General features: G+C 49.1%; 1 protein-coding gene across 3 annotated transcripts in view; it reads right to left on the bottom strand.

Moving 5' to 3' along the window:
• ACSL5 (acyl-CoA synthetase long chain family member 5) overlaps nt 1–6942 on the bottom strand; it is a 45494-nt gene extending 38552 nt beyond the window's left edge. The window contains exon 1 of one of the 3 annotated variants that reach the window (XM_059398576.1): nt 6809–6942. Coding sequence is in view for 1 of the 3 variants with exons in the window: in XM_059398577.1 (XP_059254560.1) it covers nt 4417–4434 (18 nt within the window). In the remaining 2 variants the exon portion in view is untranslated. Of the gene's footprint in view, nt 1–4416; nt 4827–6808 lie in introns of those variants that run through there. The other 2 variants (XM_059398574.1, XM_059398577.1) reach the window with 2 other exon arrangements.
• Between the last annotated feature and the right edge of the window lie 5779 nt (nt 6943–12721).

The following is a 12721-nucleotide window of genomic DNA, read 5'->3' as shown; positions in this document are numbered from 1 at the left end:
GTCTGTTGAACACTGAGAACAATTCTAGAAGGATTCAGCAACTGGGGCTAGCTAATAAATCTGAAGGAGGGAGAGCCTAGAGTCGACTGGAGTAGATGAAGGGGGCTGTATGGAACACTAGACTCTCAAGGATGTGTGGGTTTTGATCCTGACTTTATTGCCAACAGTTTCATTTCCAAGGTCAGTTAAGGAGGGTGACCCCACCAATTAAACCAATGGCTGTTAAGTCTCCAACTCTGATTCTAACCAGAGTCTCTGTCACCAAACCTTCTTTTTCAACTGTTGCCTGCAACTCTCCATCCTTTTTTTTTTTTTTTTTTAATGGAGAGACAAGTTACCACAGTAGGCCAGATAAACTTAAGTGGAAGGTGGGGGGGAGGGCAACCACGAGATATGGGGGGAGAGGTAGAGTGTGCCTTGAGTCACTAACATGAGACAATCATCCTATTTGGGAAAGGGAAACAGTGAAGGGCTGTTTCTGATGGAGGTTGAGAATCCATCTCTGGTTGAAAGGGTGTGGGGGAGGAAAAGCCTCCAAGAAGGCTGGGGGAGACAGTACCCAGGGCTGGTGGAGACACTCTTTGATGGAAGTCATTTCAGCTCACCAAAACCAGCAAGGCTTGTGGTGCCAGGCCTTGCAGTTGAGCTAAGTGGTATTTAAGAAAAAACCCTTATTACATCAAATATGGAAAGCCTCTTAACTCAGTTTGTGAAGATAGCATAGGACAGCTGAGCCACCCATAGCCTGGTGGCTGGCAGTGACAAATCCCACCAGATCTCAGATCGACACAGTCCCCCTGGATCTACCATGGGGCTTCCAGAAAACCACAGCCCAGCAGCCCTACTCTAAGGAAAACTTTGACTCAGGAAGCACCCCAAAGGTTTCCCAAGCTTGTTGCTGAGGGAGTAGATGATGGGACAAGTGGGGTCAGGAGAATCAGTCCCAGAAGTCCACTGGACTTGATAAGAGAGCTTGTAAAGAGATAGTGTGGACAAAGTGCTAGGCCCCTGTCACCCACGCAGGCTAAAAGCCCTGATGTGCAATGTTGTGAGAGAAGCCTTCCTGCTTCGGCTACTGCAGAGTCAGCCCTCCTGCCACCTGGTCTGCCAGTGGTCAGGGGTCACTGGAGTCAAAGTGCAAACAATTAGCTTTATTGCCAACGGTCTCATTTCCAGCAGCCAACTTTCAAGGCCATTGCCTGTTCTGGCGCTGGAACAATGTTCCACCACTCATGTGGCGCAGGGAATAGTTACATAATGTCACTGAGCGCCCATTTCCCTCAACTGTACACAAGAAGAGACAGGTGACAGTTCCTACTTAAAAGGAATGCTGTACACTCTCCCCTCGAGTGCACTGCTGGGTACATGGGATGTCCTCGGGAAGACTGGTTCCCTCCGCCCCCACTTTCCCCAGTATCTGACTCCTTGTTAAGTATCAGATGTTTCATCCTGAGGCTTCCTGAAAGAGAAGTGATGATCATGACCTTCATTCTGTAACTGCCCTCCAGCTTACAAGCAAAGGTCTTAACAACTTCTCATTTCTATTTAAACAGAGGATGTCTTGTTGGAGAGGGCACCGCATAGCCCTTAATTCTGACCCAGCTCTCTCCTCCAACCCTAGCCCACCCCTGTATCCTGTCCTGCAGGGACTCACAAACTTGCACCTCATAGGGCAGACTGACCCACGGAGACCCCAAGATCAGCTACCAGCTCCCCCGAAGAGGGACAAAACCATGACCTGGTCTCAGCTGTACAAGGCTGCTTGACTTTCCAAACTCCAAGACTCATGGATTTATTCAAAAGACATGAATTAAGAGCTTAAGACATGTCAGGCCCTAGGTTTCCAGGGGAAGAGTGAGTGAGAGAGTCCTCTTTTGACTCAGATGCCTGGTTGCCCTGGGGAGAGAAAGCCCTTCATGCATTTACAGCAGAGTGGGACAAGAACAATGCTGGCTGACTCGGGGCTGCTGGGGACAGGTCATCATGCCTGAAAATCACCTCGGGTTGCACACCCAGTGAGGGTCAGTGCACCTGCTGGCCAACAATAGGAGACCGGCGGGAGCACAACCCTCATTCCTGGTTTCTCACTGGCTGCCGGGTCCTGGCCCAAGATCACCTGCCTGGAGGTAGGAAGATTTTGCCCCCGCAGGTGCGATTCATATAACATCATTTAAAGTGAACAATTCCGTGGCATTTAGTATATTCACACTGTTGTGCAACCACCACTTCTGTCTAGTCCCCAAACACTTCAGTCACCCCCAAAGGAAAGCCTGTGCCCATTAAGCACTCACTCTGCATTCCTCTCCCGACCCTGGCACCACCCGTCTGCTTGCTTTCTCTAAGGATTTGAAATGGGAGGGTTCTTAAAAAAGGTTTCTTCCGGTTTCTAGTTCTTTCGTCAAGGCACGAAACTAGACTCACCTGGATATTTTTTTCTTTTCTTTTTTCTTTTTTTAGGATTTATTTATTTATTTGTATGTGTGTCAGTGAGAGAGAGAGAGCACAAGCTGGGGGAGGGGAAGGGGAGGAGCAGACTGGACGCAGGGCTCCAGCCCACAACCTTGAGATCATGACCTGAGCTGAAACAAGAGCGGGACCCTCAGGTGACCGAGCCACCCAGGCACCTCTAGACTCATCTGGAATGGAGACAAATTTGCCTCCGTCACCACAGAAGCCAAAGTTCAAATCCCAGTTTCAACCTTTTCAGAGCATGTCCAGTTTCTTTACAGCTAAGACTCAGTTTTCCCATCTGTGAAACAACGAACCCGCTTTGCAGGACTGTTTAGAAGATTCAAAGATAAACTCAACCCCCCAACCCCCACCTCCAAAAAAGTCCTAGCACTGCCCCACAGAAAATAGTGAATGAATGTAAGGGGTCAAATTTGCAGCTCTAGAAAAATGTCCCCATCTGTAAGTACTAATACGAAAGTGAACTCAGTATCTTCCCAGGTCCCCACGTAGGAAAATCTTTGTCCAAATACGATTTTCTAGGAAATCTGAAGAAAGACTAACTCCTCACAGGAGTGGATGCAGCCTGGTTTCCAGTAGCACATGGACTACACCTTGGATCTCTGTCTGACCTTGGAAAGGTCCTTCGCTTCTCTGAGCCTCCTCAGCTGTTAACATGGTGAAACCATCCACGTCATAAGCTTGTCTTAAGGAAATGTTAAGAGCAGCTCTTAGGAGCTGGTGCTGACCATGGCTCCATCTTCCATCTTTTCTTTCCTTCTCGGACCCCGAGCCTCCCTATAGAATCTGTGGCCCCCACTGTGTGTTTAGCACTTAAGCATTCGATGATACTCTGATGCTCTAGTCAGTGCTTTTGCCCTCGAGGAGTTAGAATATAGCCTGGGGGAGAAGACTACTTTAGGTCAGGACCTAGAGAAATACCTGGCGGAAACATTCTGTTTGGACTGGAGTGTGTGTGTGTGTGTGTGTGTGTGTGTGTTTAAATTAACTTGGAATGTGTTTACCTGGGGGTACACCTACCTTGCATTTTGCTAGAACCCCCACCTTGCACCTTATTGCATATCATCTATTTAACTCTTTAATCTGCCTGTTTTATAAGCATTTGTGGCCTTTGTTTTTTGTTCTCTTCATGGTGCCAAGCACACAAATGATGCCTACAAGAATTTTTACCCTGCCTCTTCCAAGACTATTCTGTGTTCATCTCAAATACTTATCCATTGGAGGGGACCCCGACAGAGTTACTCTCATGCTGGAATAGAAAGGGAGGGGTCAAGTGAAATCAATTATTCCATTAATTTTTTTTTTTTTTTACTAAATCAATCTTTTTCAAAATTAAATGTCACTACTTTTAAGACTCTGTGGCTGATGGAAAGGACGAGTCACCTACATGTTAGAGCTCCAGATTCAATCTGCCTTTTCAAACCACGCAGCAGATTAATACCCACCCAAGGTAATAAGCCCCAACCAGGGAGGTCCTTCCTCCAGCTCACTCTTTGAGGGTCCTTGAAGTCCGTCTGAGATTCAACTTGTGGCTCTACCCATGAAACAGAGCTAAGTTCATCCAGAAACTGTCTATCCTCCACTCATTCATTACCTCTCTCCATAGAAGGAGCCAATGTTCACAATGAAAATTGAAGAGGTCTCTCGTGTAGTCCTCCTCCCCCAAGAGAGGCAGGAGAAGGAAAAAAATCCAATCCACCCCCCCCCCCCCCACTTCTTCCTTCCCTTTGTGCCTTCTGGTAAAGAAGGTTTAAAGGTGTCCCTTAGAGATCTGAGAGAAAGAGAGGGAGAGAGACACAGAGAGAGAGAGAGGGAGCACTGACACGTGCCAGGGACCCGGCAGGCTCTAGATGGGCTGAAGCTGGGGGTGAGGGTGCCCCTTCAGCCTCTGCCCCATGCTCACCAGACCCCTTGCTAAATACCCCCCGCCCCCGACATTCCCCTTACCCTGTGAGAGGGGTGCATTTCTCAGAGCTTCCTCCGAACGGAGTTTCCTGGCTCCGGGTTCTTCCTGGCACAGAATCTCTGGCCCTCTTCCCTCAGCCCCGGTTCCTCCAGGGACCGGCTGGCTTCAGAGCATCCCGGCAGGCAGGTGGTCACGGCTCCGAGTGTCCCCCACAGTGCCCTGCCTGAGCTGTCCCGAGTCAGGCCATGGCCGGGCTTTCTAACGTGCTCAGGGACCTCACTTCCTGGTTTTTCTCTCACAACTGAAAGTGGAAGCTGTTCTGGCCAGGAGGAGAACAGCCGCCCAGGCTGCCCTGGCTCCTTTTCAAAGCCTTAACCCCTAGCCCTAGGGCTGAAACAAGAGCCTGCCGGGAGCCCACAATCACCTTTTGCCTCCAGGGTCTGACTACCGTGAAACCAAGACAGAGCAAGCAAACAAACTGCAGGAGCCCCAAGCAGAGGGCCTGTGCCAGGAAGGGGACACCACCACCCCCCTCAACTCCCAGGGCAGGGAGTTCAGCCCTCGCATCCCTCCCGATGCTGGGGCACCTGGCACGGGGTCACCCTCCTCCAACCCCTGTGCCTCCCCACCCCCACCTGCCTCTGTCCCCAGGCACTTCCAATAAAGTCAACAAAACAAGCAAGTCAGGAAACACCAGACACAGACCCAGAGGCTGTGTTCTTTTCCTCAGACCTATAAGCTCATCCCTCTCATACCTTAAAACATAAACCACAAATCTAGTCTGCTGCCTCTCTCACCTCCCCAAATTAAAAACTGGGACCTTCTGAAAGGAAGGCGACAAGCATGTACACCATGCCCTGTCTGATTGGTCCCGTGTCTTGCAGCTTCTGGAAAACCCACTGTACCCGCGTGAGCCGGTAACAGAAAAAGGCAAATCGCTTCTTAGTGTTATTGTGAAAATTGTTCTGAATGTGTAGACCCCCTGGAAGTGTTCTGGAGATTCGTCTGCAGGAGATCAGGACCTGCAGGAGTCTCACTGGACTTGCCTAAGGCTGGGACCACAGAAGGGCACGAGAGCTTCCTAAATTTGGAGGCCGAAATCATGAGTTCTCTTGCTCCCACCTGCCCCCACAACCAACACCCCAGAATGAAGCAACTTTCTCCAGCCTTAGTCACTTCAAAAAGGCTTATGTTAAGTCCTGGCCCTTTAGCAGAGCTAGGTTAGGACTCGTACTCTCTACAGGTAGGAAGTCCTAAACACCTCCAAACTAGGGGAGGAAAAAAAAGCCAGGGTGAGCTATGTTGCAATCTCAGAGATGGCAGCTGATCCCTTGGCCTCACAGGAGCCCACTTTAGACATGGAAGAGAGACCAAGTGTGGGAAGAGGTGGTTAGCCCACCTTGCCAATCTATATCTCCTGGGTCATCTCACAGCTGGAGGAACCTTGGCTTTGTTTAGTTTCAGGAGCTCATTCCTTTAAGAAGCAGCTCCCTCCAGCCAGAGCGGACTAGGTGTCAAGTTTCAGCTATTCTAACACCCAGAGTGCTGGCTTCTTTTACCAGCTAAATGAAGAGCTTGGAGTGAGAGGAACTTTTCTGTTTGTTTGTTTGGGTTTTTTTTCCTGTCTTCCTTCAGGACTGGATGCCCAAGTTCAGAAGTACCTCGGTCATTTAAAAAGTCCAGCTGGAGTCGCATTCCTTTTCTATCCTAGGTGCACATAAGTGACACTCCCAAGATTTCAGGAGATAATGGAAGATTTTGGAAACAGACGAGAATTCCGCATCAGGCGGCAGCAGCCTAGAGGGACAGACTGATGGGACTCTAATCTCAGCCATATCGCCTCCTAGGTAGGTAGCCCTGGGCGTGCTGTGAACAGCCCCAAAGCCCCTTATTCACCTGTGATAAGGGAACAATACCACCTGCCTCACAGAAGGTGGCAGGTAGATGAGGAAACGCAGATCACACAGTCACACACCTAATATAGACTCCAGCACTCAAGACAGTGTCCACTAAGGGTTCTCTTCCCCTAGTCCCTTCCAAATGCGATTTGCTGCCATCAGCAGCTGGCAGATAGCCTTTGTAACCATTCTGACAGATAAAGTTTTGAATGAAAGATGTAGACAGGCAGCTTGGTTCAGTCTCTAACCCTTAGTTAAGGCTTTTAACTCTGTGTTAGTTTCCATTTAGTGAAATTAACAACTTTCTCTCCCAGACCTACCCCCTGCCAGCTTTCACATTTCCAACCACTTTACAACTGGTTTCTCCTTTGCCTCCACGCAGGTCAGCGGAGGTTACTACTTAACCAAGGGTAATCTCTCGTTGGAAAAGAGCCCTTAGACGGAGAAGAGACCTGCGTCTCACCTTCCCACTCCCCATCCTTAGCTGTCCCATAAATGTATAAACTTTAGAGTAGGGAGCATTACTGCAGCTTACCTTGTAAGAATACACTCACTTGCCGCGTCCAGATAATGCCCCCTCACGGCTGGTTGTACCGGTTCATTCAGACACCTCTGCCCCTTCCACAGCTCCTGCAACAAGGCCACATCTGAAGCCAATGCGTCCTGTCCCAAGAGTGACCCACAAGCTTCCCTGGAACCTTTGAACCTATTGCGATAGAAGTTCAAAGGTAGAAGTTACCTGTTCAAACACATTGGAGTAACCTCCAACAGCGACAAGCACAGAATTTGGTAAAAGGTTAAAACCGAGATCGTTATGCAAGGGTTGAGGAGGAAGAAGAAGAAAGACAGTCCTCTGCCCCGAAAGCTGATGTTTAACAAGCAAAACCTTTATAAAGCCCATGAGTTGAGGTTGAGAAGGACATGGGAAGGCACTTTGATTGATTCAAACTATAACTTTAAGAATTGGATAAGCAGAGGTCTGCATTTCAAGACCAGACTCCGGCTAGAAGGGGCCAGTGGCCCCTGCATAATTAGAACATTTCCAAGACAACGAAATAAGGTGAATCATTCTAACATCTAGACTGAGGGACAAGCCTACCTGGGCTGTATTTAGAATGCAGAATCTCGGGAAGAATTCACCTCCCACAGTTTAGCAAGGCGCTTGAAGAAGCACATTGCTAGTATATCAGGGTTCCACCTCTGCTCTCGCTTTCCATTTTTTTAAAAAGGTATTATTATTATTATTATTTTTATTTTAGAGAGAGAAAGTGAGTGGGAGGAGGAGCTGAGGAAGGGGGAAAGAATCTCCAACTGATTCCATGCTGAGCGCAGATCTGAACGCGGGGTTCCAGCTCATGACCCCGAGATCACGACCTGAGCCAAAACTGAGAGTCAGACGCTTAGCCAACTGAGCCATCCAGGTGTCCCTCACTCTTTGCATGCTGAGGTCACTAGTCACCATTTCTGGTTCTAAAATCTTCAAGACTGCAGGGCACCACTACTCAAAAGAAAGTTTTGAGTTTCTGTGTTATAGGTGAGGGCCAAGGCCCTTCAGGTGAAGGAAATCACCCAGAATTATACAACTAGTTCGTTATGAAAGCGACACCTGATCTTGGCCCCACACAGTCACCCCAGTGCCTTTGCCTGGCTAGGATTCTGCTTCATTGACCCGTGTTCATTTAACCACCAGCAGACTTCAGACACTCGACCGCTTTCTGGATCCTGGGCTGCCAGAAATAGGTGGTCATACTGCACTGGGTTTCTTCAACTGTGTTCAGTCAGTCAACCAATGACATCAAAGTCAGAAGCCAATATCTCATCTTGCAGACTCCTGTGTGAAGGAGGGGTTGTCAGTCGGCCAGATTCTCATCCGGGTCTGAGGTGCATTAACCCTTTAAAGTCATTTCATGGCACACAGCCCTAGTCCAGCCTCAGCACCTGAAGAAAGAGGGCTTTGTGAGTGGTAACCGAAGAACATGTTCCATGAGAACCGGGGACGCCAGCTGGACTCATCTGGCTGGACCCCTGCCCAGCTGTGTTCATTAGCAACCTACTAATGCCAGACCTGGTAGAGGAAGACGCTCCAAACCAGGAGTTTGTAGACTTTAGCGAACAACACGGGCCCCTGGAGAGCTTATTACAATACCAACTTATGGGCTGGTGCCCGAGCTTAGGATTCCCTAGGCCTGGGTGAGGGCCTGAGAATATGAATTTCTAACAATTCCAGGTGACAGACACGCTGCTGGTCTGGGAAACCCATTAGGAGCAACGCTGTACCAAGCCACCCCTGGCCTCTCGCGAGCCCCACTATTGGAACGCCACAAGGGACTGTGGGTAGCCCCACAGTGCATTTCTACAGCTTCTCCCAGTTTAGAAGACGTTTCCACTATTATCTAACAAACCTGTGAGGTATATGTGGGGACAGCACCTTCAGCACCCAAACCTTGGGTATCTGTTGGGGCCTGAGACAAGAACATCTTTTGGCCCTCGAAGTAGACCTGCCAGATGGTTATGATTTGTGGTATGGGGAACACTTCCTTAGGCAGGATTTTAGCCAGTTTTGACTGCTAATTCAAGTCTTTAGAAGTAGGGCAATGTGACGGAAGGAGAAAGAGCAGAGCCCTGGGGCTATAGGCGGAGTCTACTCAGGTTAACAGGACTACAGGCGGAGCCTACTCAGGTTAACATATTCACGGTGGCTTGGAGAGGATGGGTGCGAGACGCCCCACCCTAGAAGGGCTGTATGGCAGGACAGACATCGTGATGGCACGTGGACACAAATAAGTCTGCAGGGGACTGACCTTTAGCTTCCCACATGGCAGAGCTGACTTTGAAGTTTAACCTTCTACTGAAATATGAAAAGGAAAGGGCAAAGTTCCTTAAACTCTTAACAAGCGTGCCTTAATTGGCCATTCCAATTATCAGGATTCCAAACCCACCCTTCCCTTGGTTATCTGACATTTCAAAAGCCTTATGGCACTCAAAGTACACCTTTTCAGGTAGCAAGCTATGGTTCTCATGGCAGCTCCTTTCTGAAGGCCTTCAAGGGGGTCAGGAACATTACTGAGCATGTCCCACATGACGGCGCTGTTCTGAGAGCTTCGTCTGCAGTATCTCATTTAATCTCACCACGCGGAAGTTATTATTCCGCAGAAGAAAGTCTAAGAGAGGCCAATTAACTTGCCCAAGGCATGGGGCTTATAGCTGGTGGAGTCTCAGAGTCAGATTTTGAGTTGAAGGACCTTTGAGCCCAGTGCTTACGTGTGTACCTGGGACTATAATCCATTCTACGAACCCCTTGCCAGCATGCATATATATACATATATACGTATACATACATATATGTATATGTACATGTATATATGTATGTATACGTATATATGTATGTATACGTGTGTATGTATACGTGCATATGTATGTATATATATGTATATATACATATACGCATGTATACATACATATATACACACACATACATATACATTCATGTATATATGCATTTATCTTGGGATCTTTCACTGGCCTCTCAAAGAAAATGAAGAATTGTTGTCTTAGAGGAAGCAGGACCCAATGCCAGCCATAAGCGTCTGATGCCAAGGGTGGAATGACAGCTACTTTTCCTCCTCATAAGGGCTTTCCATTTGCCTCGATATCCTTCCTGCCGCTGAGATCATTTCCCACACGGAGCCTCACTTCACTCATCTAGAAGGGGCCACCGCACCCTAGATCCAGCTGTGTGACCCTCAGGGGGTCTGCTCGGTGGTGTGCTGTGCTGCGAGTGCCCACGGCTCCATGCTGGGCCCCGCTGTCCATCCTGCCCCACAGGACGTCACCACACGCCTGCAGGAAGCTGGCCCCCAGCTCCGGGCTAGAGCAGCTCACTTTTCCTTAGCTTAGGTCGTGGACAGTCACGGCTTGGGGCACCCAGGCTCTTGAGGCCACTTGGTCATTCTCTGTGGGAAGGAAGTGTTACTCAAGTACGAGCACTTGGGGAACCATAAAAGTGTTTGTACAGATTTGCAATACGAAGTTTTCCTTCTCTCCTGATATGCCAGCTTCCTCGTGCCCCCACTCCCATACACACACAGCAACTGCCTAGTAGACTTAGATCAGAGCGGTAAGCCACAGCACACGGATGGGCCACGACGTACTGACCCTCAGCCTTCGCCGTGGCTGGGTCCCAAGCTTGTGACCAGCCTCGATGTGGGCATTGGTGGGTACACCTGCTCTCAGGTGTCTCATGACGTCTCATGACGTCAGCAAGGCTGTCACACAGTGACACAGACAACTTGCTTCTTTGTCAGCAAGTGGTTTCCTAGAGTGTTTAAGAATCAGATGGAAGGTGGAAAGATCCCTGACAGAGGTGTCGGCTCTAAATTCCCAGAGCCCTCAACAACCCCATAAATATCATCACTATTTCCCAGCAGGTTAGACAGGGCGTTCAGAGAGAAGCTTAAGGTCTGTGCTGCCTGCTTCTCTCACCAGGAGCGGCGTACGGCTCCTGAGCACTGGAAGGGGGGATAAGTCCACATTTAGATGTGTGCAAAACACACACCAAAGTCTGGAGACTTAGCATGAAGAAAACTGTGTCACACCTCCATTTTTTTAGCATACTGATCACACGGTGAAGTGATAAAATCCAGCATACGCTAGATAAGTAATTCTCCTTGCTTCTTTTCCTCTTACAACGAAGTCTGCTGAGGATTTTTAAGCTACGTGTTTCACTTGCATTGTATCTTTCTCGGGCAACACCGATTTAGACCAAAGGTCCTCGGCCTTAATGCCTTTAGAATAGAAACACAAGTGGTGTCTCCCAGTGGCAGCCACGAACATGTCACAGAGGCTCCGGAGGAACTTGAAGACAGCAAGGTCTTTTACCTGAACCTCTCCTTTCTGTAGCCCCCATTCGACAGAGGTCATGACCTTGACTGAGGCAACAGTCCCGTATTACAAACCTGCTGTCACTCCCTGGCTGGTTCCACGCCAGGCACCACCCTCTGTGTCCTGCGTCCCTCTGTTGCTTCATCTAATCCTCACGTGAGCTCATTAGGGTATTTAAAAATAAGGAAACCTGTGGCTTAGACAATCCCTGACGTGTCCAAGGCAGTTTAAATCTCCTTCGAGACCAGTGGTCCCAGCCATCTTCCTGCACGACCTCCTCCAGGACAGCGAGTCAGGAACCACACACAGTCCTCACTGCCCAGGAATCAACACAATGGGGGCGTCAATTCCTTGGGGGGAGGGGGAGAAGGTAGGTCAACACCTCCTCCCTCACCGAGCCTTTAAGGATATAGTCCTCTGCCCTGCAGTCTTGGCCCCCTGGGCTCACAGCACAGAGAGCATAGCCCTGAGTGCCTGGCTAAAGAGTTATTTGGGAACTTTTCACACGAGGAGTGGAGCGGAAATACCAGGAAGTGGGAGGGGTTCTGGTCTCTCCTGACAAGAAGCTGAAGAGGGTGGAGGAGGCAGAAGGGACATCCTGCCTGGCTTTCGATAGCTACAGGCTGGAGAGGAGCTGCTCAGACGACAAGCCTAGGGCCACACAGGCCCCTGATCGGATGGAGAAGCAGATCATGCTTATGGGTTCAAAGTGTACCCTCGCCAGAGAAAGACGTATTAAGTCAAGGACACTTTGTTTGCTCAGTGTTTGAGACACTGTAGCCATGAGGGTGTTCTTGGAAAACATAGAACATTATTGGGTGCCTGGGTGGCTCAGTGGGTTAAGCTTCTGCCTTCAGCTCAGGTCATGATCCCAGGGTCCTGGGATCGAGCCCCGCATCGGGCTCTCTGCTCAGCAGGGAGCCAGCTTCTCCCTCTCTCTGGCTGCCTCTCTGCCTACTTGTGATCTTTCTCTCTCTCGGTCAAATAATAAATAAAATATTAAAAAAAAAAAAAAAGAAAACGTAGAACATTCTTGAAATTGGCTTGGGAAGTAAACCTCACTGTTACTCATCTAGTATCTTTGATTAGTGGGCAGACAGCTGCCCCTCCCCACCCTCCACTTTCTGGATGTTTTTGTTCTTGCTAAGACTTTGTAGGGGGTTGGGAGTGGTAATCTGGGAGACAGGGTCAAAGACCACAAAATAAATATTCAAATCAGAAATACGGGGGTTCAGGCTCAACCAACCTGCTAGATTTGAGCTTATACGCAGCGCCAGAAGAAAACTTCAAAGTATGGTGAAGGATCCCTACACGGTGAGAGGCCCCATTCAGGGGGCAACGACTCATTCCTGGTGGAAACAGGTGTGAGAAAGAACAACACGTCAAAGCCAGCGGGGAGGAGTCTTTACCCTCCCAGGATAAATATCAGGTGCTGAAGAACATAAAAGGTCATGTCGCCGTGAAAGGAGATTGTTGGCCCCTCACGTAAACATTTTCAGAAACGAGCATCGTGTTATCGTCAGGAAGCCAAGGTCAGTGCCCCCTCCTTGGCTTCTAGGACTGGCGT

Source organism: Mustela nigripes, chromosome 4 (genome assembly GCF_022355385.1).
Source record: "Mustela nigripes isolate SB6536 chromosome 4, MUSNIG.SB6536, whole genome shotgun sequence".
Lineage (NCBI taxonomy): Eukaryota > Metazoa > Chordata > Mammalia > Carnivora > Mustelidae > Mustela > Mustela nigripes.
This window is presented reverse-complemented; position numbering and strand designations above follow the sequence as displayed.